Raw genomic sequence first — 15149 nt, forward strand, 5'->3', positions numbered from 1 at the left:
GACCTAGAACTGACTGTTGCTCAGATAATGAGGTTCTTATTGCAAAATTCAGATTTAAATTGAAAAAAGTAGAGAAAACCATCAGACCTTAAAGGTGTGACCTAAATAATATTCCATATGAATAGGATGTGAATAGATATAAGGGATTAGATCTGGTAGTCAGAATGCCTAAATAATAAAGAATAAATGAAGAATATTTTACAGAAGGCAGCAACAAGAACAACAAAATATTCCAAAGAAAAACAAGGGCAAGAGAGAAAAATGGCTATCCAATGAGATTTTACAAATAGATAAGGGAAGAAGTATAGGAAAAGAGAAAGAAGAAAAAGGGAAATAGAAAAAAAGAAAAAGCTTGGGCAGCTAAGTGGTGCATTGGATAGAGCATCAGCCCTGAAGTTAGGAAGACCTGAGTTCAAATTTGACTTCAGATGCTTAACATTTCCTAACTGTGTAACCCTGGGCAAGTCACTTAACCCCAAATGCCTCAGGGGAAAAAAAAAACTGCATTGAATTGAGTGCTGACTTCCAGGTGAGAATAGGGAGGAGAGATAAGGTTTTCTGAAATGAGCAATGCAAAGAAATAAAAGAAAACAATAGAATGAGAAAGACAAGAAATCTCTTCAAGAAAATTTGAAATATCAAGGAAATGTTTCATGCAAAATAAGCATGATAAAAGATAAAAATGGGAGGAACTTAATAAAAGTATAAGATATTGAGAAGTGAGGAACTTAACAAAAATATAAGATATTAAGAAGTGATGGCAAGAGTATACAGAAGAACTATACAAGAAAGAGCTTAACATTTCTGATAACCACAATGATGTGGCAACTGATCTACAGCTAGACATCATGGAGAATGAAGTCCAATGGGCCTTACAAATCATTAATAACAGTAAGACAAGTAGAGATGATGAAATTCCAGTTGAATTATTAAAAATCCTAAAAGATGATGTTGTTAAAAGTGTTGCTCCATAATAAATTGCTTTCCAAGAGATCAATTTTGAATTTGTATCACTGGACCTCTGCACATAATTGGCCTGGCACATAATTGATGCTTAAAAATATTTACTGATTGATTGATTAGTACTTACCTTTCCTAGCCATTTAGTTTGGAAAAAAAAAAAACACAAAGAAAAATTCAAAGAAGCATACATAAAAAGCAGTATCAAATGCATTACAAATGCTTCTAAAATGTCCTTCATTTGGTTGGCTTACCCAGGTGGAGATTGTCTTTTTCTTAATCAGCCAAAAGGGAGAGACTATACTTTATCTTTTCATTTTAAAGATAAAAAAAAACACTGTAACTAAACTGAATAGTCAACCCTGGATACTGTGAACTCCAAGCTTAAAACTTAAAGGAAATCTCCCAACCCTCCAATAATTTCACATATCAAATCTGCATGAAATTTTGATCTATATTCAAACAGATCAAAAGATTATCTTCAATCCTCCCAGCAAAATATACTATGATTTCACTTGGAATAGATTGAATGTTGCAAAGATGGATTTGGAGCCTATAAAACTAATAGATTTCAACCATTTGTATCTGAGACTTGGTGGGCCTTATTCAGAAAATTCATTTCTGAATTTTAATTTTCTTTGTGATATATCCATTTTTATTTTTTCTTCAGATAGAAATCTGTGTGTAACTAATCATTTTTACTTTCTATAAGAACTCTTAACTAACTTCTCTTAATTCTTTTATTTTTCCATTTTTATTATTTTTTCCTTTTAATTATTTCCTTTTTATTCTATTTTTAGATTGTTTTGTATATATTTGTTTGCATATTGTCTCACCCATATTTGATTGTAAAATATTTGCGGGAAGGAACTGTCATTTACTTCTTGTTGTATGCCCTGTGTTTAGCACAATACTTGGCACATAGTAGGCTCTTTTATGCTTTTTGAATTGATGTAAAATATGACTGAAGGGAAAATAGGTCAAAAAAGAAAAAATGGCGGGAAGGGCAGCTAGATGCTGTAGTAGATAGAGCACCAGTCCTGGAGTCAGGAGGACCTTATTTCAAATCCAGCTTCAGACACACTTAACTGTGTGACTCTGAGCAAGTCACTTAACCCCAATTTGCCTCCCCAAAAAAATTTTTTAAGGGAAAAAAATGTTTTTATTGGACTTGATGATAAATGGCTTTTAAGTAACAGACCATTTTTACTCACAGACTTGTGGGAATAGTACATAATTTAGTGTATCTGTAACTCACTAGTTCTACTAGGATAGTGTTAACTTTGATTATTTTGAGGAATAACCATCCCTGAATTTTCTCTTTTTCTTAGCCCTTCTGTTTAAACTCCAGGACAAGCCTGAACTTGTCAATTATGCATACTCTATTATAAATTGATTTTATCAGATTTTTAAATTCCAAACTGCCAGCTACATTAAGGGAATTAAAATTTTTGTGGGAAGAATTAAGAAGGATGGAAGAAGGAAATATAATAAAGAAGGGTGAGACAATATTGGGAACTTTTCTGGAGACAAACCTGAGGAAAACATTGGGAATGTAATCTATGGATTAGGGTTGAGGGAAAAGGGAGAGAAAGCTGACCTGGCAGGATTTGAGGGTTACATGATGCCAATAGGATGAGGGAAAAAATATTAACCAGTGGAATAGGATTATAGAATGGGAAGTGAGAGGACACCAAGGACAAATTTCCTCTTTGAAATTTTGCTCAGTATTGCCCTTTCCCTTTGTAGTTCTAAAACTGACTCTTTGATTACATACTTGTGATAAATAATACAATTCTACAGATCAACTGAAATACAGGCCCATCAGTAAAATCTAGTCATTCATTACAGGTACAGAATAGGTAAAGGTACTTGAATTCTCAATGTATATGATTTTTTCATTGTGTAAGAGATTCATTTTTCAAAGATATCTCTTATTATACCCTTCTTAAACATGACATTATAAATGTTGTCATACACAACAAAACTTAAGCCTATTTTTTATTATCAATGAAAAAGTATTTAATAATTTTCTTAAGCTGATTTAATTTCAAATCCCATTATTTTACAGTTTTTTAGAACTGGACAAAACACTGAAAAGCCTAAGTGAGGTAATCATGATTATTTCTTTGTTCATTCATTAGTGTGGGTACTTGGGGTGGGGTTGAATGAACAGTAAGGGATACTGTTGTACCATATTTCCGGGAAGATAGATATCACTTCAAATTTTCAAAGAATTGTTATGTAGAAAGAAGATATGATATATGTTGCTCCAAACAACAGGATTAGGATCATTAGGTAGAACTTCTAAGGAGACAGATTTGAGCTTAACATGAGAAACATCTCCCTCATCATTTAAGTTGTTCAATAACAGAATAGACTGATTTATGCAGTAGATATATGTGTGTGTATGTGTATATCAATAAAATCTTTATTATATTTATAGGTAACTTATTCATAAATAATAATAAAGTTACCTATAAATATAGGTAATTTACTGCATATACAGATACATGCATACATATATATGCATATATATAAATTTGAATTATTGTTATTATCAAGTTCTCTATTATGGAGATATTCATGTAAAGCAGGGTTTGGGAATGTCTGGCTGGTGGGCTGTAGAAGGCTGTGAAGTCATTTGCATAATCAACCACAAGCAATGATGAGCTGAAAGCTAAATACAACAACCTCTACTGCTGGAGTTGTATAAGTTAATAAATTTTTTTGGCCTGTGAATGATGCTATAAATATCCAAATAGTCCTTGGCAGAAAATGTTTGCCCACCCTTATGTGGAGTTTAGATGACTATATGTTAGGGTTGCTTTAGGTAGTTAGAGTAGATGACCTTTCAAATCTTTTGCATTTCTTAGATTCTATGATTCTGTGTGAATCCCTGAGTTCAGGTACTTGATAGATTTCATTTTGCCAAAATAACATTTTTTTTCACCTTTCAGTCTTATTTTATAGCATGTGGAGTACAGAACCAAAGGTCAGTCTTTTTTTTTAATTCTTAAGTTATATTCTTTAACTTTTAATGAGAAATAGAATACTCACCATCCCTGGCTGTGCTTATTTCCCTCATCTCTAATTTAGAGACATCTAGTATTTATGCAAAGATAATACTTTAGATTAATGTATTGTTATTCTTCTAAAGGTGCATAGTTTTTTCACATTTATTAACTCACTCCACTTATCTTATCTCAGAAGTAAAGAGAGATAGATCATATTATGTCCTTTTTACAAAAATGAAGCACAGAAATTAAGCAGACCACCTAAGATCTTGTAGGTATTCTGGATGAGCTGAGACCTGAGTTCTGGTATTTTGATTTCCATCTAGATATGGTCCCACTTTAGCCTTGAGTGTAGCCAATAGTAGCAAAAGTATGTATCTGGGCACCACTGTGAGACCACGGCTTAGCAAAAGAGATGGTAAAGAGGAAAGGGGGGGAGGGGTAAGGAATAGTTTTTAAAAGTACAGGGACAGAAGGTAAGAGGAGAAGAGAGAGAGGGAGGAAGGAAAGAGATAAAGAAGAAAAAAAGAAAATATGTATCCAGCTAACGGGTCAGAGCAATAGTTTAAGGATAGCAGTCTCAATGTATCTGGAATGTTTGTGCTAGCAAGAAACAGTATTATATTTCAATAGCAAAAGAAACTGTATTGTATTATAAACTTACAGTATTATATCATGACTGTAAGTAGACATGCACGATGCTCTGCATAAAATGGAATAGCATGTTCACACCTCAGCACCATGTTTAATAACATAATTATGGTATATAATATCACATAATATAATATACTATAACACTATATAAAATATATGAGAGGCATCCTGGTGAAAGATAGAGAACCAGATTCCAAGTAAACAAAGACCTAGATTCAAGTCCAGTCTGTTGCACATATTAACTGAATGAGTTAACAAGCTGCAATCACTCAGTGACTTGGGAAACTGTAAAACTCTGAGATGCAGAAAAACAATTGTAGATACAGAGTTCTCTCACTGGAAACTCACTACATTAATGGAATATTATTGGAGATTTATTTTCCCTCTTTCCTTTGATCTATGTCTATCTCTATCTTTACCTTTGCCTCTGTGTCTCTCTGGCTGTCTTCTGTATGGCTGGCTCTGCCTCTTTCATTCTGTCTCTTCTATCTGTCTCTCTCTTTTCTATCTCTCCATTATCTCTCTGTCTCTGTTCTCTTTCCATCTCTGTTTCTGCCTCTCTGTCTCAATCTCCGGACCTCTTTTCTATTTCTGTGTCGCTGTCGCTGTCTCTGTCTCTCTCTTTCTCTCTTTGTCTCTTTTTCTCTATGTCTCTTTTTCTATTTCTGTCTCTCCTTTTGTCTCTGTCTCTCTGTTTCTTTCTCTTCTCTCTTTTATGTTTGTCACTGTTTCTCTCTGATTCTGGCTCTCTTTGGTTCTTTCTCTGTCTCTCTTACTGCTTCAATTTCTCTCTTCTTTCTGCCCAGCTCTCCTGTCTCTCTCTCTCTCTCTCTCTCTCTCTCTCTCTCCTCTCTCTCTCTCTCTCTCTCTCTCTCTCTCTTCTTTCTTTTTTCTTTCCTTTTTTCTCTTCTTTCTCTACCTGTCTCTGTTTCTAAGTATATATCTCTTTCTCTCTTCTCTCCCTCTCTCTCTATTTCCATACATATAAAAAAATGCAAAAAGCAGAGATAGATAGACAGACAGACAAATATACACATGGGGATGGGGAAGAAGGGAAAGAGAGAGAGAGATGGGGCAGGAGGCAGTGAAATGTAGTGGTGGGAGGGAAAACTCAACAGAAGTGCAGTCTCTATTATTTACTAGCTTTGTGGCTTTGCATTAATTGCTGAATCTTACTTGCCTCCTTTTAGAGAGATTGCACTTTGCATTCTTATCTCATAGAGCTATAGTGAATATCAATGAGATAATATGTGTATATGCTTTTAATGATTAAAGTACTATGTAACTAAAAGGGTTTTTTTTTTTTTTTGGACTTGATTAATTCATGCTGATAGTAATAGTTGTAATAAATAGCAGCAGTGGTAGTAATAGTATTATTATTATTATTATTATTATTATTATTATTATTATTATCATCATCATTATCATCATCAAACCTTTTCATCTTAGCTAAAATAAAACAAACAAACAAACAAACAAAGCAAAGCCCTATCAGTGACCAGCAGGGTTATTTCAAAGTAGAACACCAGAGGTATCTGGAAGAACCATTCGTTGTTTTCAATCACTACAGAAAATCTACTAAAATCTATGTCAAGCAATATTTTTTCATTATCACAAGAGAAATGTACTTTGTTAACTATATACATATATATAAAAATACAAAATTCCATATGTATGCATCCATGTAAGTATATGAAAAAGGAGACAGAAAAATATTGTGAAAATTTCTTCTCACAACCATTATATTGGAAAGGGGGGTTGGAGAAAAGATCAAAAATATGTTTAATATGTCTAATGTAGAATTTTATTTTATGTGACTACATATTACTGTAATAGGTTTTGTTTTTCTTAATTTCTCATTGGATAGGGAAGAAAGACAATTTGGAATTGAAAAAAGTAATAAACTATGCTTAAAAACATTTAAATAGAGCTATACATATATAAAATATGTACCTATATATGGTTATATTTCAAACATAGTTATGCAATTAGTTATGCAATTCTCTCTTTCAAATTTCTTTCCACACTGCAGCATATCAAATTGTACATTCATAATAAAAGTAAATATGACAGTGAACATCTGCCCCTTGCTGTTTGTCTTAAAGAAAATAGAGGTGCGTCCAATAGGTATGTTATCTTTATCTTATTGTGCTATTCATTTTCAGATTATTTATTCCTCTAAGAAAACCTGTGTTATGGGAAGCATCATAGCATTTTTATTAGAAAGTTGGCCTCCAAGCTAGGAATCTTTGATTGAAGACTGACCATTAACATATATTGGCTGTATAATCTTTGGGAATTCTCTTAGCATACCACTATATCAGACAGCTTTTTAAAACAATAAATTACAGAGCAGGTACTGACCTGCATTGTTAGGAAGAATTTCTTCACCTAGGAACTCCCTACACCAATGAAATCATGGGTCCAGTTTCACTTTCTGTACACATTTTAACTGTGAAAACATAATGTATATTTCAAATAGTAGGGAGAATAACTTTTATCCCTCTGTAAAATATTTTTTCATATGTCTATATAACATTGCTGAATTTGTTATTATTTTAAAAATCCAAATAATTCCAAGAGAAAAAACAGGCTACTAGGAGTCATCTTAACCAATCATTAAGCATTTATTAAGCACCATAATATGCTGGGTACTGTGCTAGGCTCTAGGAATACAAAGACAAAGCCTACATTCTATCAAAATAACCTATTTTAGACTATTACAATGCAGATATACTCATGAGACCTAATGGAGAAGTGACATGGCATAATGGATGGGTCACAAGATAGAGTTTCAGGAAAACATGGATTTAAACCCTGCCTAAGATACTTGCTAGTAGGATGATATTTTGCCTCTCTGTACCTCAAGTTTCCTTATCTGTAAATTGAAGAGTTAGTTTCAGTGGCCTCTAGGGTCCCCTACAAATCTATATTTATAATTCTGATTAATATTTTGGGTAATCAGATGTGTTGAATTAGGAAGGTAATTCATATTTTTTCTTCTTTTTTGCAAAATTTAGAACAATGTTGTTGCTCCTTCAAGTCTTCTTGTCCTTCGAGTCCCAAAGAATTAAAAGAATTGAAATGGTATGTAAACATGAGCTTTATTACTTTCCATAATGAAAAAGAAAACCTGGTTTGGTTATTCTCTAATAACACTGTATAAAAATTTCTGGAATTACACATTGAAGTGATTTTAGACAAAAATGATATTACCTAGTTGATTGTCAATATTGCATGAGTGCTATGATTGTCAATTATCTGTACAGACAGTACATAGGACACATAATCCAAAAGTCATTTGTATTTACATGTAAATGTAATGTAGCATGATGAGGGAATGAAAAAAAAATTTACTTCATGTGTGACAAATTTCAAGAGAAATTTCAAGTGAAAGCCTTGGGTCCCCAAAGATGCTCATCTACCTTCAGCTAATAGTAATTGCTGAAGTGCAAATGACATTTGAGTTTTGTCAATAATGTGCTGGAGGATCTCACTTCTCTATATTTCTCTAGAATTGATTAGAGGAATTATAACCATTCTGAGAAGCATGTACTGTGATGTCAGGTGGATCTTATTCCAGAAGTGCTTTTGGAAGCTAGCAATGATATTATATAGTATGAAAATACTGACCTCAGAAATTTGCAAGCCAATTTAGGTTGTAGCAGTACCTATATGATAGTGGGAGAGGCAGGTTGCCTGGAAGTTCCATTTCTTCATATGTCAAAAGGGAATAATGATGAATATCAGATAATTGTAATCAAATGAAATTTTGTCATATGCTTTGGGTTTTACAGAGTAGAGTAACTTCTGGTTAATATTCTCCTTCTTTCAATACTGATCTCTAACTCTTTGGAAACTAGAGTGTTACAGAGCTGCCTGGATCCTTGGGAGCTAATCATATCAGAGACAAGACTTGAATCCATATCTTTCAGACTCTGAGATTGGACTTTGTGCAATGTTGCCTTTCAATCGATAAGATTAATTAAGATAAAAGTGTTTAAAAGCACTGTAATCACTCTAAAGATAAAGTAGTAGAGATTACAGTGGCCTCAAAAATTATCAGGAATGGTCAGAGGGTTTTGGCTCTATGTCTGAGCTAGGGCCCCCAAGTCTACCTCAGTTCATAGCAGGTCACTCTCCACCAAGTCAGTGTAAGAAATTCCATAGCCAGAGATATAAACTAATGCAATTTCAGGATGTAAATCCATTTGGAAGCAAGAGGAATCCTCATAATTCTCTAAATTCCATCTACTCCTAATGCTGCCATCATCCATGGGTGCACAGGAAAGAGTCCTCACTATTTCAAGTATTGTCAAATCATGATAGCTCGAGAGATCTTAAGGACTAATTTCTACTGTTAGCTAGAAGCTCATCTGACAGACCTTGAGAGGTCTGTCACTATTCAACTCATTATTCAACAGCTTTCTCACTGTCGGATAACCAGCCATATGCTATAGTATTTCAATAACCTTCAAAAAGAAGAATATCCCATACAACTCTCTGGATTTAGCTTTCGGTCAATTTTAATGATATCAGGCACCAATGCTAAATGTCCATAATAATCAATCAATAAGCATTAATTAATCACCTATTATATATCAGGCACTGTGCCAGGAGCTGAAAATATTAATTCAAAGAATGAAATAATCCCTATTCTCCAAGAACTTTCATTCTAATGAGGGAAACAACTACCTATAAGTATATACAGAAAATGTATAAAGACAGAATACTTCAATACAAGGTAGTTTGAGGGGTAGGGTCTTCACAGTTGGAGCTATCAGTTTCATATAGATCATGGTGTCTGAACTGCATCTTGCAAGAAAAATGCAACTCTATGGGATAAAGGTGAGAAGTGGAGAAAGATGGAGCATCAAAGATAAGACACAGAAAAAACACCAGTTTGTTTGAGTGTGAGAGAAGGAATAATATACAGTGTGGTTAGAAAGATGATTGTGAGGGATTTTAAAATCCAAGTAGAATTTACAGTTTATCCTAGAAGTAATAGGCAACTACTAAAATTTATGGAGCAGGAGAGTGACACATTTAAGAGAAATCACTTTGGAAGTATGGAGAAGCACTTTTCAGTGTGAAGGAAGGGCTGAAGTGAGGGGGTGGGGGAGGAATTGAGACAGGAGCTCATTTAGGAATCTTTTCCATTCAATTCAATATACATTTATTAAGCCTCTACTGGGTGGCAGATACTATGTTAAGTGCTGTTGCAGCAATCTAAGTGAGGGGTGATTAAGAGTAATATTAAGAGATAACTTTATACAGTACTTTACACCTATGTATGTATAGAAATAAAAAGAAATACAATAGAAATAAAAAAATTTATATGTATATATAAATACAAACAAGAACATATACATACTATACACATATATGTATGTATATAAACATGTATTTATATAGATGTGTATGTATATTCACACACATATATATATATATGTTCTTATTTGATCCTCATAACAAATCTGTTAGGTAGGTACTAATATTATCTCATGTTACAGATGAAGAAATCAAGACTGAGAGTTTAAATGATTTACCTAGAGTTATGTAGGGAAGAAGTGCTTTACTAGTAAAGGCATTATATTCACATCAGATATTTTGGATCATAAATCAGGAAAATCAATAATTATAATAATAGCTAACATTAAATATAAAATTTGCAAAGACTTTCTATATGCATAAAAACATGTATATATTCATATACATATCATTAATTTACGCAACTTGGGATATTGGGATGTTGTAGTTCAAAGTGAAAGCCATCAGAGCTTGAAGGTTTCATAAGCATCGTTCTTTAAGCAACCAGCTAACAGTGGCAGTTTCACAACCAATCTTGATATAATGTGTAGCTATTCTAGCTATTCTAGAAAGAGGAAATATGTGGTTGCTGTTTGGGTAATTAAGAATATGCCAAGAATAAGGAATTGGGGTGGGGGAGAAGCAAAACATAAGGAGGCTTTGTTATCACTGAGACATAATAATAGCTAAGAATTTGTATTGCACATTAACGTTTATAAAGTGCTTTATAATTATTACCTTATTCCATTCTTACTACAACCCTAGGAATTAGGTGCTAGTATTATTTTACAGATGAGGAAACTGAGACTGAGAGACTAAGAGATTTGCTCAGGCTTATTCAGGTCAAATACTTAAGCAAAATTTAAACTTTGAAGACTTTCTTACTCTAAGCACAGCAATCCATCCTCTATGTCATGTAGCTGCCTCTAGCTTTGTTTCATTCCTTTGAACATTGGGATAGAGGAAGCTGAAGATGTAGGAATAGAGGATGGTAGTAGCAAAATTCTGCCATTAGCCCCTCCAACTAAAGTAAATTTTAAGAGACCCTCATTTGCTATGCTAGATATGGTGCTCTAAAACCTTCAACCACAGTTCATATTGTTTTCTTATATATATATATTTTTGTTTGTTTGTTTGTTTGTTTTTTAGTGATCTACAAAAACCAGTACGCTGCCAGGATGATTCCATTAATCTATCCAGCCCAGTTTTTCCTTCCCTTGGCAAATCTATTCCAGCTTCTCCTCTTGCCACTTTTTCCTCTAAAATTAGTTCAACTTTTATTCCTCTGAATATATCATCTGGGAATGGATTTAGTACACCTCTCATTCAGTCTGCAACCTGGGATATTCATATTTCTCCCACTCAATCCTCCAATCAAACTGTTATGGGGCTGCCTCAACCAAATTCTTCCACATCAACCACCCTAGAAACACCTTCCACTAAAATTTCTTCTATTCACTCTTCAGTCTCATCTACCACCATTTCTGCTTCTGTTACTGACTCCTCAACTAGCCTATCTCATGAAATTATTGGTAAGTATGAAAAACCAAGATAAGATTATAACAAAAAATGTTGGACTATTAGCCTGCTTAGGATAGCAACTTTTGCAAGTTAAGTGGCTTCTTTCTTGAGGAAACTAGATTCCATAATCATATTAGAAATGATTATTTCTCTTGTATTTGATAACTATTGTGTTGGGATCAAGACTTTTTGCCTTTTCTACTTTCTCATCTAGAAACCAACCAATGTAGGAAATCTTTCTAAAGCACTAACCCAGCCAAAATAACTGAAATCTAATCAAAGACAGTAAAAGAAATTATAAGTTTGGGCTAATGGATGAATTCTTGCTCACTGTGTTTACTCCAACAGGTTTCCAAAAGTTCTGATTCTTCCTTTTTATCAGACAGTTGATATGGAAGTTGATAAGTCTCTTTGACTAAGACTTGGGTGATCCAAGTCCTGTATCCTAACACCCTCATTGTAATATAGCCTAGCCTTTCACTGTAATATTAATTTTCTCATTAATTGTTAACCAATCAGAGTTGCTTGCCACCCTCATGAACACTTGCTCTTTTGAAAGCATATACACTGAGAGCACACCCCATTTTATTAATGATGGAATTATTAATAAAATGATTAAATTAACCCCAAAACTATATTTCTCAAACCTTTTTTAAATGCCACAAATTATAGAACATTGGAACTGGACCTAGCAAAATTTGAGTCTAATTCCTGCTTCAAATGCTTACCCTGGGTAAATTACTTAATCTCCCATAAAGGTAATAATAGTGCCTACTTTATAGGATTGTTGTGAAAATAATGAAACATATACATAAACCTTGCAAACTTTGCAAATATTTATCTTTGCATAAATTTGCAAACCTCGAAGTACTTTAGAAATAAAAACTATTATATCTTAATGCAACACCAAAGGTTTGTCACATCACAATTTTAAATTGCCCATGAAATCATTCTTGAAATACAAATATAGCTGAGTTTGATACGATAATAGAGAACCAAGATGAAGAGACACATCAATTGACAAGAGAACTATTATTTAAAAGGATTCATTTTACTTGTGAGGAAAAAGAAAGGCAAAAGTTTGTAAATATTTTAAGAATCTTAAGAATATTCAATCTGTGAAAGTTACTGGAATGAAAAACAAATTTAAAACTTTGTCTCAGATATTTATTAATTTACAGAAAAGAGAAAAAGAAGACAACAGAACAGGGAAATAAACCAAAACCATTGTGAATATTTTCCAGATTTTAAATTTAGTGAGTGACAGTTTTCTTGGGGAATTTGTTTCAGTTGGTGGATGGAAAACAAAGCCAAGTCCTCTGTCAGCACAGAGAGCTTAAACAGGGAAATTAAGAGTCATTGTCCTATCATTCTGATCCAAATGTACTTACTTATACCAATTGAGTCATGACAAAGATAGAATAGACCATAGGGTGTGGTATTTGTTCAAATGCTGCATGATATATTGTGCTTCTACTTATAACTTACAACTTCTTCTGATTTACCTCTTTCTCTTTTAACAAATGAGGTTTTTTATCTCTGTCATAATTAAATCAGTGTAAATAAGTGCATTTAGTTTTTTTCTTCACCAAAAACTCAGCTCCTTTTAAGCTTGCTGTCAATGTCATAAACTACCAGAACCCAAAGAAAATAAAAATGTCCTTTTGAATGTTAATAGTTGCAAACCTTTATCTATTTACAAATGTCATCTCACTTCCCTTCCCCTAAGATTTCCACAATCTCAAGCCCTAGATTCCCCCCACCCTACCCCAAGCCAGATTTTGCTGCCTGGTCTTCCTGACTTGACATTGGGAAGGTCAAAATAACTGCTGTATATGCTATCTCCTGCAATACATATCTTTAAAGTGTAGGGAAAGGAGAGAGTGGAGAACTAGGAGAAGAGAAAGATAGAGAAATCTCAAGGCCCTGATAATAGTCTAGAGGCACAACTTCCAAAAACTTCCATTTGCTGTCAGTTTAATTGTTCAACATTCCTCATGACAAAAAATACTATGACAAAGAAAACTTTGAGAATCACCGATTTGCATACAATATATTCACTTATAGAATCTTTCCAATATTTATTCATTTTCCTAAGAGATTTATATTCCAAAAGACTTATCTCTCACTATTGTTGGGCTATTTCCTTTTTCTATCCCTTCCCCATATGCTAAACCAGAGTTGAGTCAATTCCCTAGGTCTTGGTGGAGAGAATATTGCTCTATTGAATATAGACTATGTGTGGGAAAAGGTAAAGAACTTACAGATTCTAAAGTAGATCAAGCCTTATAGGCCTCAGTTTCAGCTTCTCCGAAGTCACATGATTTTAGATAAGGCCTGGACTACATGACTGAAGAAGCTGTATATCATCTTGTCTGCTACATTTCACTGACCAACTAGAGGAACAGTAGATTTATGTGACCAATCACAACATATAGAGGGTGGGATTTTGGAGGTTCTTTGTCTGAAATGTATAAAAGCTGTAAGCATTTTCAAGGTTCTGGCCCTATCCTGCTGTGAAATTTTGCTCGCAGACCAGGATGGGGTCCGCTTCTTGAGATTCTGATAAATAATTCTGCTTTCTATGAGTGATCTCTGTAGAAGTCAATTTGGGTAGGTCTTGTTGTCCCAAACAACTATAATCTACTTTCCTCCAATTCACATAGAGTATACAAAGATTCATTTTTTAAACATACAGGAGTAGTAAATAGTGGGTAAAAGTAGCAATGAAAGGCTCAGAAAAAGCTGTGAAGGGTCTATCTAGCCTCTGGGTAGTGAATGAGGAAGCAAACCACTCCCCTCTTCTTCCAGTGGTTGACTTTTTAGGAACAAAGTGAGGTATATTAGAAATATACCTCAGGAAGAATGGGAGGTTCAGGAATCACTTAAGGAATAGGGTAACTATTTCTCTGATTCTTCCCAAAACCTCACTTTTCCTTTGGGTCACATACATTCCACCTGTGCCTGGCCAAATTTTTATAATAATTTTTCACTACTACCCTACATGATTATTGCATTAAGTAAAGATTTTTCTTTGCTATAGAAAATTTTACCACCAGCAGCATAAGTGCATCTGAAATTGAGAACAAAGTATCTCAAATGGAGAAGTCTCTGTCCTCAGATAGCTTGGAGCCTAGCCTTGCAGAGGAAATGATCCATGAAGTAAGCAGACTCCTCCATGCCCCATCAGCCCTGCTCACCCCTTTATCTCAAAGGTATGTATTTGCTTACAAATGGAAAGAATCAGAAGTTACTTCTTCAGGAGATGAAAACCCAGAATGATCTTGTATAGCCATACTAAGTCTATAGCACTGGACACCTATAGAAGCATAGTCTCCAGAGCATGAGAAATGATCTATCCCCTGACTCAATCTGGAGGATGGCACTGAATTTTTGTCTCAGGAATGTCATTAGAAAGCTGGTCCCTTCCTCCTCTAAAGCACATTAAATTTTTATTCCTTCTAATCCTAAAAAACTAAACCATATTTAAAGGATCTTAAAGGAATCCAAAAATAGCTTGAGAAGTAGTTATAAGAACCGGGGATATTTCGAATCAAAGAAATATTTGAACAAGAGAAGTGAGACCTCTTGGGAAAGGCATAGCTATCGATGAGGATCCAGTGACTTTGGGTCAGAGACAAAAAGCCAAACTGAAAATAAAGAAATGTATTAGCATGGTAAGGAAGA

At 33.9% G+C, this 15149-nt stretch overlaps 1 protein-coding gene across 1 annotated transcript in view; it reads left to right on the plus strand.

Moving 5' to 3' along the window:
• The window catches only part of ADGRG2 (adhesion G protein-coupled receptor G2), a 167519-nt gene that overhangs the window by 122481 nt on the left and 29889 nt on the right, over positions 1 to 15149 (plus strand). Inside the window, exons 10-15 of the mRNA XM_051984400.1 lie at positions 3032 to 3071; positions 3921 to 3955; positions 6664 to 6758; positions 7652 to 7718; positions 11091 to 11473; positions 14506 to 14677. Coding sequence (XP_051840360.1) covers positions 3032 to 3071; positions 3921 to 3955; positions 6664 to 6758; positions 7652 to 7718; positions 11091 to 11473; positions 14506 to 14677 — 792 coding nt within the window. The remainder of the gene's footprint in view (positions 1 to 3031; positions 3072 to 3920; positions 3956 to 6663; positions 6759 to 7651; positions 7719 to 11090; positions 11474 to 14505; positions 14678 to 15149) is intronic.

Source organism: Antechinus flavipes, chromosome 3, assembly GCF_016432865.1.
Source record: "Antechinus flavipes isolate AdamAnt ecotype Samford, QLD, Australia chromosome 3, AdamAnt_v2, whole genome shotgun sequence".
In the NCBI taxonomy this organism is placed as follows: Eukaryota; Metazoa; Chordata; class Mammalia; order Dasyuromorphia; family Dasyuridae; genus Antechinus; species Antechinus flavipes.